The 19,657-nt window shown below is 42.1% G+C and overlaps 1 protein-coding gene across 4 annotated transcripts in view; it reads left to right on the top strand.

Annotated features, from left to right (window-relative positions):
- The window catches only part of LOC106565213 (plexin-A1), a 259,984-nt gene extending 242,719 nt beyond the window's left edge, over positions 1–17,265 (top strand). For all 4 annotated transcript variants that reach the window (XM_014132076.2, XM_014132080.2, XM_014132077.2 and 1 more), the window contains exons 27-32: positions 5,751–5,847; positions 6,219–6,409; positions 9,280–9,449; positions 11,106–11,318; positions 12,160–12,310; positions 12,616–17,265. In XM_014132076.2, the coding sequence (XP_013987551.1) occupies positions 5,751–5,847; positions 6,219–6,409; positions 9,280–9,449; positions 11,106–11,318; positions 12,160–12,310; positions 12,616–12,711 (918 nt within the window). In that variant the 3' untranslated portion in view covers positions 12,712–17,265. The remainder of the gene's footprint in view (positions 1–5,750; positions 5,848–6,218; positions 6,410–9,279; positions 9,450–11,105; positions 11,319–12,159; positions 12,311–12,615) is intronic.
- Positions 17,266–19,657: the final 2,392 nt, after the last annotated feature.

A 19,657-nucleotide genomic window follows, 5' to 3' on the forward strand; every position in this document is an offset into this window, starting at 1 on the left:
AATAAACTTGAAATGTGGGAATGTTTGGTTGCTCAGGGGGTATTTTGGAAGTCAAATGTGTGGAAATAATATGACTAAAAATACTTTATCAAGAAAAATAAGGTAAGGAGCAAGCGCTGCATGCATATTATGCCAAACAGGTGCTGTTTGTTTACAATATAATTTTCCGATCATTTGGAGCAATGTAAACAACACTAAATAAATCATAAGGTAGCAAAGAGTCTATTGCAACGGGGGGACTTGTATTACAGAAAATACTTCTTTAACGAGTCGAAAGCGAAGGATTTACTCCAAATAACCAACCAGGCCCAAATCCCCGTAATTCGCGAGAAGAGAATACACAGATACAGGGGACGCAAGTCCAGGTGCCTTGTGAGAATTAATTGGCGAGTGGGTAACAGCCTCTACCATCCACCCTATTGGCCAAATTGCAATCACTGGCGAATAAACTTGATGGGCTCCGGTCAAGACTATCCTACCAACGGGACATTAAAAACTGCAATATCTTATGTTTCACCGAGTCGTGGCTGAACGACGACATGGATGATATACAGTTGGCTGGTTTTTCCATGCATCGGCAAGACAGAACAGCTGCCTCCGGTAAGACAAGGGGTGGTGGTCTGTGTCTATTTGTTAATAACAGCTGGTGCGCAAAATCGAGTATTAAGGAAGTCTCAAGGTTTTGCTCGTCTGAGGTAGAGCATCTCTATTTTTCATAACTCTCTATTTACCACCACAAACCGATGCTGGCACTAAGACCGCACTCAACGAGCTGTATAAAGCCATAAGCAAACAAGAACATGATAAACCAGAGGCGGCGCTCCTACTGGCCGGGGACTTTAATACAGTGAAACTTCAATCCGTTTTACCTAATTACATGTGCAACAAGAGGGAAAAAACTCTAGACCACCTTTACTCCACACACAGAGATGCGTACAAAGTTCTCCCTCACCCTCCATTTGGCAAATCTATGCTCCTGATTCCTGCTTATAAGCAAAACCTAAAGCAGGAGGAACCAGTGACTCGCTCAATACGGAACTGGTCAGACAATGCAGATGCTAAGCTACAAGACTGTTTTGCAAGCACAGACGGTAATATGTTCCAGGACTCATCTGATGGCATTGAGGAGTATACCACATCAGTCACCAGCTTCATCAATAAGTGCTTCGATGACGTTGTCCCAACAGTGACCGTACATACAGTTGAAGTCGCAAGTTTACATACACTTATGTTGGAGTCATTAAAACTAGTTTTTCAACCACGCCACAAGTTTCTTGTTAACAAATTATAGTTTTCACAAGTTGGTTAGGACATCTACTTTGTGCATGACACAAGTAATTTTTCCAACAATTGTTTATTGACAGATTATTTCACTTATAATTCGCCATATCACAATTCCAGTGGGTCAGAAGTTTACATTCACTAAGTTGACTATGCCATTAAACAGCTTGGAAAATTCCCGAAAATTATGTCAATGCTTTAGAAGCTTCTGATAGGCTAATTGACATAATTTGAGTCAATTGGAGGTGTACCTGTGGATGTATTTCAAGGCCTACTTTCAAACTCAGTGCTTCTATGCTTGACATCATGGGAAAGCAAAAGAAATGAGCCAAGACCTCAGACAAACAATTGTAGACCTCCACAGGTCTGGTTCATACTTGGGAGCAATTTCCAAACGCCTGAAGGTACCACATTCATCTTTACAAACAATAGTACGCAAGTATAAACACCATGGGACCACGCAGCCGTCATACCGCTCAGGAAGGAGACGCGTTCTGTCTCCTAGAGGTGAACGTACTTTGGTGCGAAAAGTGCAAATCAATCCCAGAACAACAGCAGAGGACCTTGTGAAGATGCTGGAGGAAACAGGTACAAAAGTATCTATATCCACAGTAAAACGAGTCTTATCAAAGCCACTGCTCCAAAACCACCATAAAAAAGCCAGACTACAGTTTGCAACTGCACATGGGGACAAAGATCCTACTTTTTGGAGAAATATCCTCTGGTGTGATGAAACAAAAATGGAACTGTTTGGTCATAATGACCATTGTTATGTTTGGATGAAAAAGCTTGCAAGCCGAAGAACACCATCCCAACCGTGAAGCACGGGGGTGGAAGCATCATGTTGTGGGGGTGCTTTGCTGCAGGAGGAACTGGTGCACTTCACAAAATAGATGGCATCATGAGGGAGGAAAATTATGTGGATATATTGAAGCAACATCTCAAGACATCAGTCAGGAAGTTTAAGCTTGGTCGCAAATGGGTCTTCCAAATGGACAATGACCCCAACCATACGTCGAAAGTTGTGGCAAAATGGCTTAAGGACAACAAAGTCAAGGTTTTGGAGTGGCCATCACAAAGCCCTGACCTTAATTCTACAGAAAATGTGTGGGCAGAACTGAAAAAGCCTGTGTGAGCAAGGAGGCCTACAAACCTGACTCAGTTACACCAGCTCTTGTCAGGAGGAATGGGCCAAAATTCACCAACTTATTGTGGGAAGCTTGTGGACGGCTACTCGAAACGTTTGACCCAAGTTAAACAATTTAAAGGCAATGCTACCAAATACTAATTGAGTGTATGTAAACTTCTGACCCACTGGGAATGTGATGAAAGAAATACAAGCTGAAATAAATCATTCTCTCTATTATTATTCTGACATTTCACATTCGTAAAATAAAGTGATGATCCTAACTGACCTAAGTCAGGGAATTTCTACTAGGATTAAATGTCAGGAATTGTGAAAACTGAGTTTAAATGTATTTGGCTAAGGTGTATGTAAACTTCCGGCCTCAACTGTACATACCTCAACCAGAAGCCATGGATTACAGGCAACATCCGCACTGAGCTAAAGTGTAGAGCTGCCGCTTTCAAGGAGCTGGTCTCAAACCCGGACATTTATAAGAAATCCCGCTATGCCCTCCGACGAACCATCAAACGGGCAAACGTAATTGCAGGACTAAGATTGAATCCTCCTACACCGGCTCTGACGCTCATCGGATGTGGCAGGGCTTGCAAACTATTACAGACTACAAAGGGAAGCCCATCTTCGAGCTGCCCAGTGACACAAGCCTACCAGACAAGCTAAATTACTTCTATGCGCGTTTCAAGGCAAGAAATACTGAATCATGCATGAGAGCACCAGCTGTTCCGGACGACTGTGATCACGCTCGCCATAGCCGATGTAGGGATAGCCCCCTTTTTTTTCAACGTTCACCTAAATGACATACCCAAATCTAACTGCCTGTAGCTCAGGCCCTGAAGCAAGGATATGCATATTATTAGTACCATTTGAAAGGAAACACTTTGAATTTTGTGAAATCTGAATTGAATGTAGGAGAATATAACACAATTGATCTGGTAGAAGAAAATGCAAAGAAAAAAACAACCGGTCTTTTTCTACCACCATCTTTGAAATGCAAGAGAAAGGTCATAGTTATAGCCATCACTCTTGTTGTAATTCCGATAGTGTCCACAAAATGGCAGCAGTATATGTGCAAATGGATAACTTGAAAAATGAGTGAACAAGAAGACTTTTAGGGTGAAGTCGCCAGGTACATTTGGGGAAATTGTGAAGGAGACATTTGCATTCATATTCCATTTTTCTGCAAGAATATTGTCAAATCTGTATACTTGGACTTTTATTTAGCTTTCCAAGTATTAGTAGCCATATTATAAGTTCAAGATTTGCAAAACAACCAGTTTTCATAACTTCATAACTCTGAATATACTTATACGTTGTCCAAACGGAAAAGGCATGCTTTCGCAAAAGGTTAGCGCCTACATTTTGCTACCGAGACGGGGTTTCCGGATACTCCCATAAAGCCCAGCTCATTGGCTATCTAGCTAGCTTTGTTTGAACCCGATATGTGCTTATTTGACAAAGATAGTCGTTCAAGTGATGGCCATGAAGGCATCACTCTCTGACCAAATATGGTGTCCTAAAGGATATACTACACCCCTAATGAAATAGTGAAGTCCTTCTAGGATCTCTGAGGAATAGATACAAACGTGATTTGACTCGTTCGAACAACATTTAGGGTGAGACTTTCACAGATTCCTTTCTTTGCAAATTGAACGAGTGGAAATACAAAATTGATCGTGCGCGCTATATGGAACTTTTAAGGATATGAAAAAGGATTTTATCTAACAAAACAACACTTCATGTTATCTCTGGGACCCTTTGGATGATAAATTAGAGCAAGATATCAGAATGTAAGTACAGATTTCACCTTCAGAGGTGAATTTATTGCGTTGAGAAAAGGGTTTTGTTGTTAGGAGCTCTCCTCAAACAATAGCATGCCATTTTTTTCACAGTAATAGCTACTGTAAATTGGACAGTGTAGTTATATCAACAAGAATTTAATTATTTTCAGCCAATATAAGACACTTATATGAACCGACATTTGTTGTTTCTTTAAAATCTGCGATCTTGACATAACGCACTGCATGATTTACAACTGTCCTGTTAACGGGACGCCTATCCCTAATTAAACAGGTCAACATTCAGACCGATTACCTGGACGTGTACTCCGAGCATGTGCTGACCAACTGGCAAGTGTCTTCACTGACATTTTCAACCTGTACCTGACCGAGTCTGTAATACCAGCATGTTTCAAGCAGACCACCATAGTCCCTTTGTTGTTATCATACACCCACTCATGACCGCAGTGTCCGCCCCTCCCAGATGGCGGGGTTATGGTTCCTTCCTGAACATGCCTTTTACCACGAGGAACCAACCAATCTCAGGAGGGAAAAGTACCTCCCAAAGTGCTTTACAGTGTACTGGAGTCAATGACTCCAGTCACCAGAAATGTGTATCAGTATTTTCTGACCGTATGTCATGTGCAAAGTGTTCTGAGTGGTCACTACTTGTTTGTACAGTGCCAATACATGTATACCCGGACAGCTTATTAGGTACACCCATCTTATACCGGGCCGGACCCCCCTTTGCCTCCAGAACAGCCTGAATTCTTTGGGGCATGAATTCTACAAGTCTGAACATTTCCACAGGGATGTTGGTCCATGCTGACGCAATGGCATCATGCAGTTGCTGCAGATTGGATGGCGGTATACCTCCCCCACCAGCCTGTACCGTTGACACCAGGCAGGATGGATCTATGGTCTCATCTATGCTTACGCCAAATCCTGACCCTGCCATCAGCATGCGCAACAGGAACCGGGATTCGTCGGACCATGGGATGTTTTTCCACTCCTCAGTTGTCCAGTGTTTGTGATCGCATGCCCACTCGACCCACTTCTTCTTGTTTTTAGCTGGTAGGAGTGGAACCCGGTATTGCCGTCTGCTGCAATAGCCCATCTGTGACAAGGATCGACGAGTTGTGCGTTCCAAGATGTCGTTCTGCACACCACTCTCGTTCTGCGTTGCTCTCTCATCAACAAGCAATTTTCGCCCACAAGACTGCTGCTGACTGGATGTTTTTTGTTTGTCTTACCATTCTCTGCAAACCCTAGACACTGTTGTGCGTGGAAAGCCCTTGAGGGCGGCCGTTTCTGAGATACTGGATCCAGCGTGCCTGGCACCGACGATCCTACCACGCTCGAAGTCGCTTAGGTCACTCATTTTGCCCATTCTAGCGTTATCTTTTACAGTAGCTGGACGCCTGTCTGCCTGATTTATATAGCAAGCCATGGCCACGTGACTCACTGTCTGTAAAAGCGATCCATTTTTGTGAACTGGCCGGTGAGTGTATATCTCTAACTGTTTTGACGTTCCCTATATTCCCAATCAGGTGACGGATGGCTCTGTGATCGCCCTAGTGCCCAAGCAGAACTCTGCCTACAACATCTCCAACTCCTCCACCTTCACCAAGTCCCTCAGCAGATACGGTGTGTGTTTGCATTTAGACAGGCAGCCCAATTCTGATCTTTTTTTATCCACTGTTTGTTTGACCAATCACATCAGATATTTTCAGGTCTTTTTCAGAGCAGATATGATTGGTCAAAACACCAACTAGTACAAAAAAATGCTAAGTGCTTTTCTGTGAATATGATTCAGAAAGCACTGCTAAACATGAGAAATATCAATAGAAATGATGCATGCTTGCTAAGTCTTGACAGTAAGGTTTGAGCGTGATGTAAGTGACTAGAGACTACCCCCTCCCCCCTCTCTTCCTCTCATATCCTATCTCTATCACATGTCACATAATGCATTCATCTGAATCCGAACCATGTCCCCTCTACCCCATCTTCCCGTCCAGAGAGTATGTTGAGGACGGCCAGTAGTCCAGACAGCCTGCGCTCCCGCACCCCCATGATCACGCCCGACCTGGAAAGTGGCACCAAGCTGTGGCACCTGGTCAAGAACCACGACCACTCGGACCAGCGCGAGGGAGATCGCGGCAGCAAGATGGTCTCTGAGATCTACCTGACCCGCCTGCTCGCCACCAAGGTAAAACAAAGTTAGACACTTTTCCTCTCTACAGCATTGCAGAGCTCACACACACACAGGCTGACAGGTATGCAGGCAGGGTGATTGGTTGAGCCTTCTTGGGTGTGTGACAAAACACAAAACAATGGCAGACAATTTCTCTCCCCTCGGATCTAAAACTAGTTGTAACCACGAACTTTAATGACTAATATTCCTGCACCCCAATGACATTGTCGCCGAAAAGGGCTTGTTAGCAAGCCCTTTATAAGCCACGTTTTCTTATAAAAAAATGGCTGACGATAGCTACACTGCGTCTAGGCTCTGGAGCTCATGGGCACATAGACATGTCACATAGGGTTCAGGAGCCAGCTGGTTAGCTATGATTCCACCATGGGCAATAACAACTGGCTACCCGCTCATTTTCAGTCAAATATGTTCAACTCATAGCTAGTTTATCCACCATATTTAGAAAGATGGCTACTGACTGAAATGTAGCTAGCTAGCATGCTGAGTCACACTAGGGATTAAACATTTTCTGAAAATCTACCGAGTTTCTATACCGGGAATTATTCATATTTGTCCCGGGAAATACCTTAATCAGAATTGCCCATTTGAAAGCATTTTAAAACCAAGATAGGGTTACTCAGGGTTTCCTCAAAATAAGATTGTCGATGTGCCACATTGCCGTCTTGGCTGCACCACTCACTATATAAAGATTTTACAGCAAGTGAAACTGATATTTAGTAATGACAGAATAACTTTGGTCGCCAATGACATTGTTGTGAATTGCTAAACAGGCCATTCATAAATTCAGAGCGTTATCATGTTCCTGAATTAATTCAGTGCATTTCAGTAGTAGGCTCGACACAGAGCGTGCTCAGGACGCACAGAGCGCACCCCGAGTAGGTATTAGCGTTGTCGAATCATACAAACTTTGTAATGGCAGTCAAACGAAAGTCAAATGACCAAAGTTGCTAAGCTTGCTAGATAACCTCCAACGAATGACAGAATATCTACTATTTGGCTAAATCACGTTGATGATTATACAGATAGCAGATCAGCTCATGAATAATGGAGAGATGAAGAGTGGAAATTGTTTAAATATCAAGGTGGAGACCAACTTTGTTAAAAAATATCCATATCTACTCTCATACCGTTTCTTGAGCACACATTCTCTACCGAAGCTCTCATATGGGCAGCAATACGAGACAGCGCAGAGAAGCGGGGGACATTTTATGGCGGTATTTTGACATGCATAGGCGAGACGTGCTTTGATAATGCAACCTATCGATTATAGATTAAAGTTAGGAATTTTTATACGAATTTCTGGTTTCAGTGGGATTGGGATGATAGGAAAATAGCCTAGGCTATATAGAGGCCCTTGGCTCAACACCGGTTTAAATCAATGTACCGGGATCCCGGTTACCCATGTTATACCCTATCTAGCCAACTATTCATCTTATTCTTTGATACATTTTGGTCAACTTGCTCAAGCAATAGACAGTTTGTGGAAAGGTAAAAATAACAACTAGTAGACAAGTTTTATGAATGATCAGGCAGTGAAACTACAATATATTGGTAGCTAGCTGGTGAAGCTTTTATTCATTTCACAGTTAATTAAGCTGAGGCTGGGTTTCCCAAGTCGTTCGGTGCTTACTGCTAATGCCGGCGAGCAGCTAAACAGACAGCTCTGCAGCGCGTCTGTGTGACGGTTCACACCCAAGAAGGCTCAACCAATCACCCGATGTAACTGATGAATATTAATGACTTTGCCTACAGCTATCCTATAAAAGGAGGATCGCTCCTCCAATAAAGAAAAACAACACCCACTGTCCAAGCTCGAACCGCTTTCCTCCCGCAGCCAGCTCGCTCATTGACCTTTGTTTCCCCGGCGACTGGCTCAGAGGCTCATTAACATTTTTCATAACCTTTTGCATGAGGAGGTGCAGCTCCCAAACGCTACGTTGTGTCTTAATTAGCAGCCTGACCTTTGGCTATTGAGCTGTTTGGTGTTAGCTGGAATCGGGGGGGGGGGGGGGGCTTTTTCCTAGGACCTAGAACATTTTATTGGTACCCTCAAGGCAGTGTTTGAATTGATTAATGGGGTGTCCATATTTTTGTTCTAGCCCAGCTATAAAACACACCTTGGTTGAATCAAGCGCTTCCAGATGAGTTGGTTTGTGTTGGGCTACAACAAAAATGTGCATTCCTTCAAGTCACCCGGGCCCAGGTTTGCTGTCCAGAGGTGCGTTCGTAAGGGTGCATCGTACCGAACATTCCAGATGGAAATGCTCTAGCAGGTAGAAGGCTCTTGTTTCTATCTGATCGTTCCAGAACGTGAATGCAGCCCAGCCCATGTTTTAATGAGAATGGTGCTAGTGACACTAGGATTAAGCACTAGAGGCGGTGTTATGCTATTAACCGACAGCCTGTTACTTTCTGCTCCTCCATGCCTTGTTGGTAGCATATCATCTACCAGGCGCAGAATGCCCCACAATACCATGCAGTCATTTACAGGCGCTAACGACGTTAAGGCGTTTTTGCTCACCCTTGCAATCTCTCCCCCCTGTTCTTTTCTCATTATCTTGTGATTTCCATTGTTACTTCAGGTAGAAAAGTGCAAGGTTAGGAATATGGGGGTTGGAGTGTTTTTAATCATTAACGCAAGTGGGAGGACAACAGGAGACTTGGCCAAGTGTAGTTTCTACTTATTGTAATAGTGCCTGATACTTTCGATTCTTCCCAAAAGTGCATTAATCCCCAAAGTGCAAACCCTGCCAATCTGGCTCTCCAAGCAGCCTCAATCAAATGCTCCAAGTATTTGAAAGAAAACCAATACTTTTTTGACCCAGGTCTGTGATTCATCTCCATCTTCCTTCTCGTCTCCCCAGGGTACGTTGCAGAAGTTTGTGGACGACCTGTTTGAGACTATCTTCAGCACGGCCCACAGAGGTAGCGCCCTGCCACTCGCCATCAAGTACATGTTTGACTTCCTGGACGAGCAGGCCGATAAACACTCCATTTCTGACTCGGACGTACGGCACACGTGGAAGAGCAACTGGTGAGTGGGTCAGGGCAGTTGTGCATGTGTGTTGGGTGTGTGTGAGACAGAGGGAGGAAGAGCAAGTGTGTGTGAGGCAGGTTGTCTAAGAGAGTATATGTGACAGTGTGTGAGAGAAGTTGAGTAATAGTGTTTTTCCTTGCAGTGTTTGGGGGTGAGTGTTGGGGACAGAGGAGGCTGGTGGGAAGAGCTATAGAAGGATGGGCTATTTGTAATGGCTGGAATGGAATATGGAACAGTATCAAATACACATGTTTGACTCCGTTCCATTTACTCCATTCCAGCCATTACAATGGGCACGTCCTCCTACAGTGGCAAGAAAAAGTATGTGAACCCTTTGAAAATACCTGGATTTCTGCATAAATTGGTCATCAAATTTGATCTGATCTTCATCTGGGTCACAACAATAGACAAACACAGTCTGCTTAAACTAATAACACACAAACAATTATGCGTTTTCATGTCTTTATTGAACACACCGTGTAAACATTCACAGTGCAGGGTGGGAAAAGTATGTGAACCCTTGGATTTAATAACTGGTTGACCCTCCTTTGACAGCAATAACCTCAACCAAATGTTTTCTGTAGTTGCGGATCAGACCTGCACAACGGTTAGGAGGAATTTTGTGCCATCCCTCTTTACAAAACTGTTTCAGTTCAGCAATATTCTCGGGATGTCTGGTGTGAACTGCTCTTTTGAGGTCATGCCACAGCATCTCAATTGGGTTGTGGTCAGGACTCTGACTGGGCCACTCAAGAAGGCATATTTTCTTCTGTTGAAACCATTCTGTTGTTGATTTACTGTGTTTTGGGTCGTTGTCCTGTTGCATCACCCAACTTCTGTTGAGCTTCAATTGGAGGGAAGATAGCCTAACATTCTCCTGCAAAATGTCTTGATGAACTTGGGAATTCATTTTTCTGTCGATGATAGCAAGCTGTCCAGGCCCTGAGGCAGCAAAGCAGCCCCAAACCATGATGCTCCCTCCACCATACTTTACAGTTGGGATGAGGTTTTGATGTTGGTGTGCTGTGCCTTTTTTTCTCCACACACTAGGGAGAGTAGCAGCAGTGCTGCACTTTCTCCATTTACAGACAATTTGTCTTACCGTGGATTGATGAACATCAAGGCTTTTAGAGATACTTTTGTAACCCTTTCCAGCTTTATGCAAGTCAACAATTCTTAATCTTAGGTCTTCTTAGATCTCTTTTGTTCGAGGCATGGTTCACATCAGGCAATGCTTCTTGTGAATAGCAAACTGAAATTTGGAGTGTTTTATTTCATAGGGCAAGGCAGCTCTAACCGACATCTCCAATCTTGTCTCATTGATTAGACTCCAGGTTAGCTGACTCCTGACTCCAATTAGCTTTTGGAGAGGTCATTAGCCCAGGGGTTCACATACCTTTTCCAACCTACACTGTGAATGTTTAAATGATGTATTCAATGTAGACAAGAAAAATACAATAATTTGTGTGGTGTTAGTTTAAGCACACTTTGTTGTCTATTATTGTGACTGAGATGAAGATCAGATCAAATTCGATGACCAATTTCTGCAGAAACCCAGGTGATTCCAAAGGGTTCACATACTTTTTCTTGCCACTGCATAGTTCGTCCCACCGGCCTCCTCTAAAATGTGTTCCTTCCCCCCCCCCCCTCCAGTCTTCCTCTGAGGTTCTGGGTGAACGTGATCAAGAACCCCCAGTTTGTGTTTGACATCCACAAGAACAGCATCACAGACGCCTGTCTGTCTGTGGTGGCCCAGACCTTCATGGACTCCTGTTCCACCTCAGAACACAAGCTGGGCAAAGACTCGCCCTCCAACAAGCTGCTCTACGCTAAAGACATTCCCAACTACAAGAACTGGGTGGAACGGTACGGCTAGTAGCTTTGTTATGCACCTGGCAGACATTTTTGGATCAGGTTGAAAACGAGGCACTTGATTTCACTTTGTTTAAGATTGGATTCAAACAGGGTTCTATCCTCCTTTTAAGTCTTTTGATGCGTCATATGATGTATCATACTGTATGAAAGAGTAATTTGCACCGTTCAAGATAAGGTATTCTGTAACAATAAGTGTCTTACTCTTAAATCATTTCTGGGTAACAATTAATTACCTTACTGTAGTAGTTTTCCATTTAATGGTCAATTTTTTATATTTTTTATGTGCTTTAGCAAATAACTTTCTCAAGCAAGAATATTGCTAGGACTGTCTGGGAGTGGTCTGGGTGGGTAGGGAGAAACAGAAAACTAGCCGTTATTGGCTCTTTGTTATTGGTCTATTAACCAATTTACCGCATGGTGATATCACCCGGCAAGGAGAAACTTCACCCATGTAAAACCTGCTGATTAGAAGGTCCTGTGTAGACCAGGACCTATCAATAACACTGATCATATTTTTTTACACTTTTACAGTGTTACTTTCATCAGCTGTTGTACAATATGATACAAAACACAGGAGAAAACTGAATTTGACTGCACCGGACCTTTGATATAAACAGCGGGGGGTCTAAACTTGAGAATTCTACCTGGTGTCGACAGGGTTAATGGCAAGCGCCTCGATGAATCATTTGGTCTTTTGATCCTCTCTCCTATCCCTTCTTTTTTGTTGTTGTTCCCCTTCCCTCGCTGTCTCTTCTCCCTCTCCTTTCTTTCTCTCCTCTCTCGCTCTCTTTCTCCTTTAATCACCCTACTTTAATCCTGTTGTCTCTCTCAGGTACTACTCTGACATCTCGCGGATGCCTGTCATCAGTGACCAGGATATGAGTGCGTACCTGGCGGAGCAGTCGCGGCTCCACCTCAGCCAGTTCAACAGCATGAGCGCCCTGCACGAGATCTACTCCTACATAGTCAAGTACAAGGACGAGGTGAGGACAGTGGCCACCATTTTGTTTTTTTGTTTGTTTATTTATTTAGCCCTTATTTAGAAAGGATTGCACCCTACTTTTTGGAATATATCACTTTGAGAAACTGCTCCGTTGTTGTTCTCAACTACTGCTTTTGTCAAATTAAGGTGACGGTTTCTCATTGTTCTTCTCCCTCCCTCCCCTCCTCTCTCTCATTCGCTCTTGCCCTCTCTCTCTCTCTCCATCCCTCCCCTTTGTCTCTTTCCTTCTCTCTGTCTCTCTCGGTCTCTCTCTGTCTCTCTCGCCCTCTCTCTCTCCATCCTCAGATCCTGTCAGCTCTGGAGAGGGATGAGCAGTCGCGGAGGCAGAGACTCAGGAGCAAGCTGGAGCAGGTCATTGACACAATGGCCCTGGCCAGCTGAGGAACGACTCTTCCTCTCATCCTATTCTTCTCCATCTTCCTCTCCGCCTCTCCTCACCCAGAGAAAATGAAACTCAGACAGTGTGGTTTTCAAACCCTCCTAAAAACACGTGATGAGCTACTGCAAAGGACAGAAGGCAGTACACTGCACAGGGGCGATTCAGCAGTACTGGGCGGGCCTGTGCGTGTGTGTATGTGTGTGTAAATGCAGGTCTATAAGTGTGTATGTGTGTCAGAGACCGGGGCACTGGACATTTCGTCGAACATACACCGTGAGACAACATCACCGGAAAGCATTTTGATTATCGTAGCTGTTGTCGTCGTGGTTTTGTTTCTCCGCTGTCGGTTTTCCTGGATTTTGTCTTCGCTGAAGCTGTGTCTCGGATAGACAGGATGGGAGTTTTGGAATGGAACTCCGTTTTGGCATCACGAAAAGGACGGAATGTTGTTTGGACATGGGCCTTTCTCGGAGCCAATGAGAGAGTGGCTCCTCGGGTCACATGATTCCTGTAGGAGTCAAAGACATTATTACTGTTGTTTTGTTTTCGTATAATTTTTTTAAATAAATGTAATCAACTGCCCACTCTGATCTCTCGCCACCTGTGTTACTGCTGAATTTGCACAATTTGCAGAAGAGTTACAAAGGAAGACTATATAGATATTATATATAAATACAACTACATTTTTTAAGAAATTAAGATTAGGGTGAAAACATTTCAGTTTTTTAGCTGACAAACATAATTTAAAAAATCCATCAACAATGAAACTTTCATTTGATATTTCGAGCAAAAAAAAATCTACATTAGAAGAATAAAACAACCGCAAAAGAAAAATAAACAAAAGTTATCCTGTGCCATGTTTTTGTTGTTGTTGTGAAGTGAAAAGACATTTTGTTAGATGGAATATGCTACCGTATGATTTAAATATAAATATGCCTAGTGACTGAAATTATTCTCTGAGTAATAAAAGATGGAAAGATACGAACATTTAAAATATCTAGGGAAGAAGAAAGCAACTTTGTCCCTTAGGGCCACCATAGGAAGGGCATCTCATTATATTGTCATATTTCTGTATTGGAAAGTTGGGCTGGAGAGGTCCTGCGAAAATAAGAATTTGCTGTCATTTCCGATCTGTTGTGCAATCTCGTTTTTTGAAAAGCATCACAGACTCACGCAAGCGTTGCTTCTTTTCCTAGACACTTCAGATTAAATCTAGTTTGAAGGCTAATTTGTATCTTCCAGGGCTAAAGAATTTGACAGTTTGTGCTACAGTGGTTGACCAATGTACAGCATTGCACTACTTGAACCAATAACCATCTATAAGCTACCCCACCACCAGTTAGCATCACCACATCTGATTGGCTGAGCTTGGCAGGAAATGACCAATGCTGAGTGGGGTCATAGGTCAACGAGTGCACATGTGATAGAACATTCACTCTACCCGACATGTGACCTGAAATAACGTATTGGGTACAGTACGTCTTGAGGGGCTGTGAACAGGATGAAAACACAGTTTTACCCCTAAACAAGTCTCGTATCTCCACCCCTATACAACCGGAAATCCACCCTCCTTCAGTATTTCTCTTAATCTCTTCTGTACCTCCCTAGGCATTCTCTCATCCTCGTAACATCCAACAACAAGAACAGTCAAACTCTTGGTGGTTCCAGACTTGGTCCACCTATTCACTAGTGTTAGCCTCAGAATGTGTTCTCAGTCAACTTAACTGGTAAAATAAGGGTTAAATAAATAGCTAAATGGGGTCAGGTAGGGCTTTACTAAGCCTCTCAGTCTAAAATGACAAAGTGGAGAAAGACAGAAAGCCTTTTCCAGCTCCAGGCCCCTCTCGCTCATCGCTTCCCAATGCTATTATGCAAATAATAGGCAAGGTGATGGTAGTGCGGTACGGAAATCTCCTTCTCTCCTAACCCAGAGATATGAGACAAGACGGGGCTTTAGCTCTCACCCATCAGGGGGTTGGGACTGGGGAGAAGAGGCACCCTCCACTCATTAGCAACACAAGGCTAAGTAATCCCTTAGCTCCCCTGGCACTTGTTTCCATCTAAACAAACCCTAATGCCATGTGTGGCTTAAGCTTTTTAAAATACTTCTCTCTTCAGATAATTGTTATTCTTGCTCTTCTATTTCCCTTCTTTTTTTGAAGTTTTGAAAGTTTGACTTTGTGGTGCGATGCTTTTATTTATATTTTTTTTATTGCTTGCCGAAAACCAAACTGTGGTCTAATGTATTTTTGTTTGATTTTGTACATTGTATTTACTTAGGTTTTTTTTCATGATGATGAAGTGAAATGAAGCTTTTGGCCAATTGTATTGTAATTAGGTTGTTTTCGTTGTTCTTCTCGTCTCTTTTGAACATGTATATTGTGCGTAATACGGTACGCCGAAGATAAACACGTCTTTGGTTTATCTGAAGTTTAACTACTTGACCGATCTAAAGGTTTCTTTTCTGATCTCCACTATCAGTGGAAAACATTGCATCAGATAAGCATCTGTGTCTTTTCACGATTGAATGAGTGACTTGATGCTATAATCAACATCAGATTTTTTTTTAAACCATCAGGGCTATCATTTTACTCAGAAATAAATGCTGTTGCAATTCCATTGTATGCCAGGTTCCTTACAATATTCCTCTGCACAGAAATGAAGAAAAAAAACACCCCTAAATAGACAGGACACATTGGTACATCTCAAATGGCACTATAATACCCATCTATTGCACTATGGCAGTGGTCAAAACTAGTGCACTATATAGGGAATAGGGTGCCATTTTGGACGCAGACATTGATGTATACAGCTATACTGCATTCCTGTTGTACCTTTCTCTACATATCGGACCGTTAACATAGGGGTGCTAGCCTGGTCCCAGATCAGTTTATGATGTATAGCCAAGACAGTGTTAACAATGTGTTGAGAGGACTGCACAAACAGATTTGAGACCAGGCTATACTGCTGCTGCTTTGAGAGCCAAACAGAACCCTTCTAGGGACCACTCGTCTTGCACTACTAGCGTTCTTGGGCCAAAACAACATTCCAAAGTTAGCTTCTTCGAACAGAACAGGGTTTCTTTCTAAGCAACCGTGTACCTGACTAACTTGTTGGGAGTAAGCTTTACATTTTGACATAATACATTTTTAACTACTGTACATACTGCAATTTCTTTTTTAAATGATTAGTCAGCTTTACAGGGTTTTAAAAAACATGTTTTTCCCTGAGTACACAACTTTCCCTCTTTTGCTGCGTCTATCTTTCTGTGCTCTTAGATCACAAGTTAATGAAGTAGATTGGTCTCCAAAGCTCCGGAGCTCAGTGAATTTGTTAATAGCAGTCCTATGAAATATCCGCATCGTAACCATGTATGCGGAAAATACATTACACGCTGGCAGCTCGGCCTGTCCAAACTCTTTAATGTGTGTTTCTCCCATCACTGCCCTGGTTGTTTTTTTTATGAAGACGCAACTTATTCTCCATTTCTCAGGACATTGCCTCTGTTGTTTTGCGACGTTCTCTCTGCGTTGTAGTTCCGTTGTTTCAATGTTACGGCCTTGAGGGAAGGAGGACTTTAGCTTGTTTTTGCATGACTGCTTGAGTTTTCGATCAATTTGCTTCCCCCAAGTCCAGAAGGCTCCTACGTGAGATTTCATTGTTTCACATGATCTGTCCCTGTTTGTTTGTTTGTATGGTGATTGGCTTGTGTTGGTGTCACTGAAGTGGTACAATGTACAGCATGTCGATTTAGTAGCATCATGGCCATTTAATGTGATCAAGAGGAACCGGCGCTAAAACTTGACACAGCCTGACATAAAGCTGTCATAGGACCGATATAGTGCTGTCATATGATCGACAGCCTGCCGAAGTCGTTTGTGGCTAGCCCCACATTATGTTTGGTTGACCATCTCATGCCATATTATAGTGTTTTGTCAATCGATATACATATGAACTGTCATGAACTGTTATGACCTCACATTGTCCATCTCTCATCAACTCAAGTTAACTCATCATTAATCTTTCCTGAACCATCTACACCCAAACAGATTGGGCCAGTTTCCCGGGAAACCGGAATAAGTCTATTCCTGGATTAAAAAGCACCTTTTCAAAGGAGATTCTCCAATGAGCATGATTTTTGGAGCTGGAATACGTTTAATTCTGATCTGGGAAACTGACCCAAAATGATCAACCCAGTCATGCCTTGTCATCCTATTGCCTTTCCCAAGCCCTGGTTTGAGAAGATTCTGACCATTTATTTTCCTCTTCATTACTTTTTGCCAAACTCTCAACTCAGTAGCTTTAATTTTTCCAATTGAAAACTGCAAAGGATACAAGAAAATACAAAATCGATCAATTATAGACAAACTGGCAACATATTTTTTTTCCTACATCCAATAATTCTGATACTTTAAGTTTCAGACTTGAAGTGACTGTCACAAGTGTGCAGGTTAATGTTCATTGTGTAAATATTCTGTTGTTTCCTATTTTGCAGATTTACTACTTGTAAATAAACACTCATCAAGGAGAGATTAAACATTTTTTGCTAAGTAAAATGTGGGTTTCCGCTCTCTATTTGATGTTGAAAAGTGTCCACAAACACACACACAGGATTTGAATTATTCGTAGCCAGAGTGAATTCATTAATTTATTTTACAATAGGATGATATTACTTGGAAAACAGAGCATGCTTAAAAATACAATACTGTTATACTGGAATGGTCTTTCGTTTCTCTGAAGTCCCATAACGCCCTACTGAAACGATGTGTCTCTACAGGTGGCAAGGTTTCTAATATATGATGATGAATCATATTACTGTTTATGTCTGTCTATTTCTGGATGTCAGAGTGAACTTCAACTGTGCCACTATTGGAGGAGGGGATTCAATGTAGAACTGAATTTACAGCGCCTTCAGAAAGTATTCACACCCCTTGACTTTTTCCATATTTTGCCGTCGTTACAAAGTGAGATTAAAATGTATTTAGTTGTCATTTCTTTTCAACGATCTACACAAAATACTCTTAACAAATTCTCACATTTGTAAAAAGAGATATGAAAAATAAATCCCTAATATATCTTAATTGGAGAAGTATTCAACCCCCTGACTCAATATAGAATAACCTTGATTACATGATTACATCTGTGAGTCTTTCTGGGTAAGTCTCTAAGAACTTTGGATTGAACAATATTTGCCCATTAATCTTTTTAAAATTCCTCAAGCTCTGTCAATTTGGTTGTTGATCATTGCTAGACAGCCATTTTCAAGTCTTGCCATAGATCTTCAAGTCAACTGTAACTAGGCCACTCGGGAACATTCACAGTGTCGTCTTGGTAAGCAACTCCAGTGTATATTTGGCCTTGTGTTTTGTGTTATTGTCCTGCTGAAAGCTGAATTTGTCTCCCAGTGTCTGTTGGAAAGCAGACACTAAAACACAAAACGGTAAGCAATGCAGATCTGGGAGCACAGTGGGTAGGAAAAACTCCCTAGAAAGGCAGGAACCTAGGAAGAAACCTAGAGAGAGACCAGGCTCTGAGAGGTGACCAGTCCTTTTCTGGCTGTGCCGAGTGGATCTTTGATGTGTATGTAACTGTAGCCGTTTTAAAAAGTCACAATTGGCCTCATGGTGAAATCCCTGAGTGGTTTCCTTCCTCTCTGGCAACTGAGTTAGGAAGGATGCCTGTATCTTTGTAGTGAGTGGGTGTATTGATATACCATACAAAGTGTAATTACTAACTTCACTATGCTCAAAGGGATTATCAATGTCTGCTTTTTTTAAAAACTTTCCCCCATCTACCAATAGGTTTTTTGTCTTTTCTACCAATAAGCACCCTTTGCGAGCCATTGGAAAACCTCCCTGGTCTTTGTGGTGGAATCTGTGTTTGAAATTCACTGTTCGACTGAGGAACCTTACAGATAATTGTATGTGTGGGGTACAGAGATGAGGTAGTCATTCCTAAAATCATGTTAAACATGTATTGCACAGTATTTAAATACATGCAACTTATTATGACTTTGTTAGGCAAATTTTTACTACTGAAATTATTTAGTAACTTTCCATAACAAAGGGGTTAAAATGTCTAAAAACATAATTCCACTTTGACATTATGGGGTATTTTGTGGAGAGCCAGTGGCACATTTTAAATTCATACTGTAACACAGTAAAACATTGAAAGTCAAGGGGTGTGAATAGTTTCTAAAGGCACTGTATGTGGACATGTACAGTATGTGTACCAGAAAGTCCTGGTACTGCTCCATGTAAGACTGTAATTGATCTACCCAAAATGCTCTATAATGTCAAAGTGAAAATACATTTTTACAATTTTATAAAAGTTACATAACTAAAATAGTTGTTGCATAAGTATTCACCCTCTTTGTTAAGGAAAGCCTAAATGAATTCAAAAGTAAAACTTTGCTTAACAAATCGCAAAAGTTACTCTGTGTGAAATAATAGGGGTTGACGTGATTTTTTTTCATGACTACCCCTTCCTCTGTCCCACATACATACAACATATGTAAGGTCCCTCTGGTAAGTATTACATTTCAAGCTAGTTCAACTACAAAGATCTGGGAGCTTTTCGAAAGCCTCATGAAGAAGGGCAATGATTGGTAAATGGGTAACAATAACAAATCACACATTGAATATATCTTTAAGCATGGTCAAGTTAATACTTATGCTGTGGATGATGTATTAAATCACCCAGACACATCAAAGATGCAGTCGTCCTTCTGAACTGAAGGACAGGGAAAAAAACTGCTTAGGGATGTCACCATGAGGCCATTGGTGATTTTTAAAACCGCTACAGAGTTCAATGGCTGTGATGGGAGAACTGCGGATGGATGGATCAACAATATTGTAGTAACTCCACAATAATGACCTAAATGACAGAGTGAAAGGAATACAATTATTACGAAAACATGCATACTGTATGTATGCAACAAGGCACTAA

The sequence above is a fragment of the Salmo salar genome, chromosome ssa12, assembly GCF_905237065.1.
Source record: "Salmo salar chromosome ssa12, Ssal_v3.1, whole genome shotgun sequence".
NCBI classification, from domain to species: domain Eukaryota; kingdom Metazoa; phylum Chordata; class Actinopteri; order Salmoniformes; family Salmonidae; genus Salmo; species Salmo salar.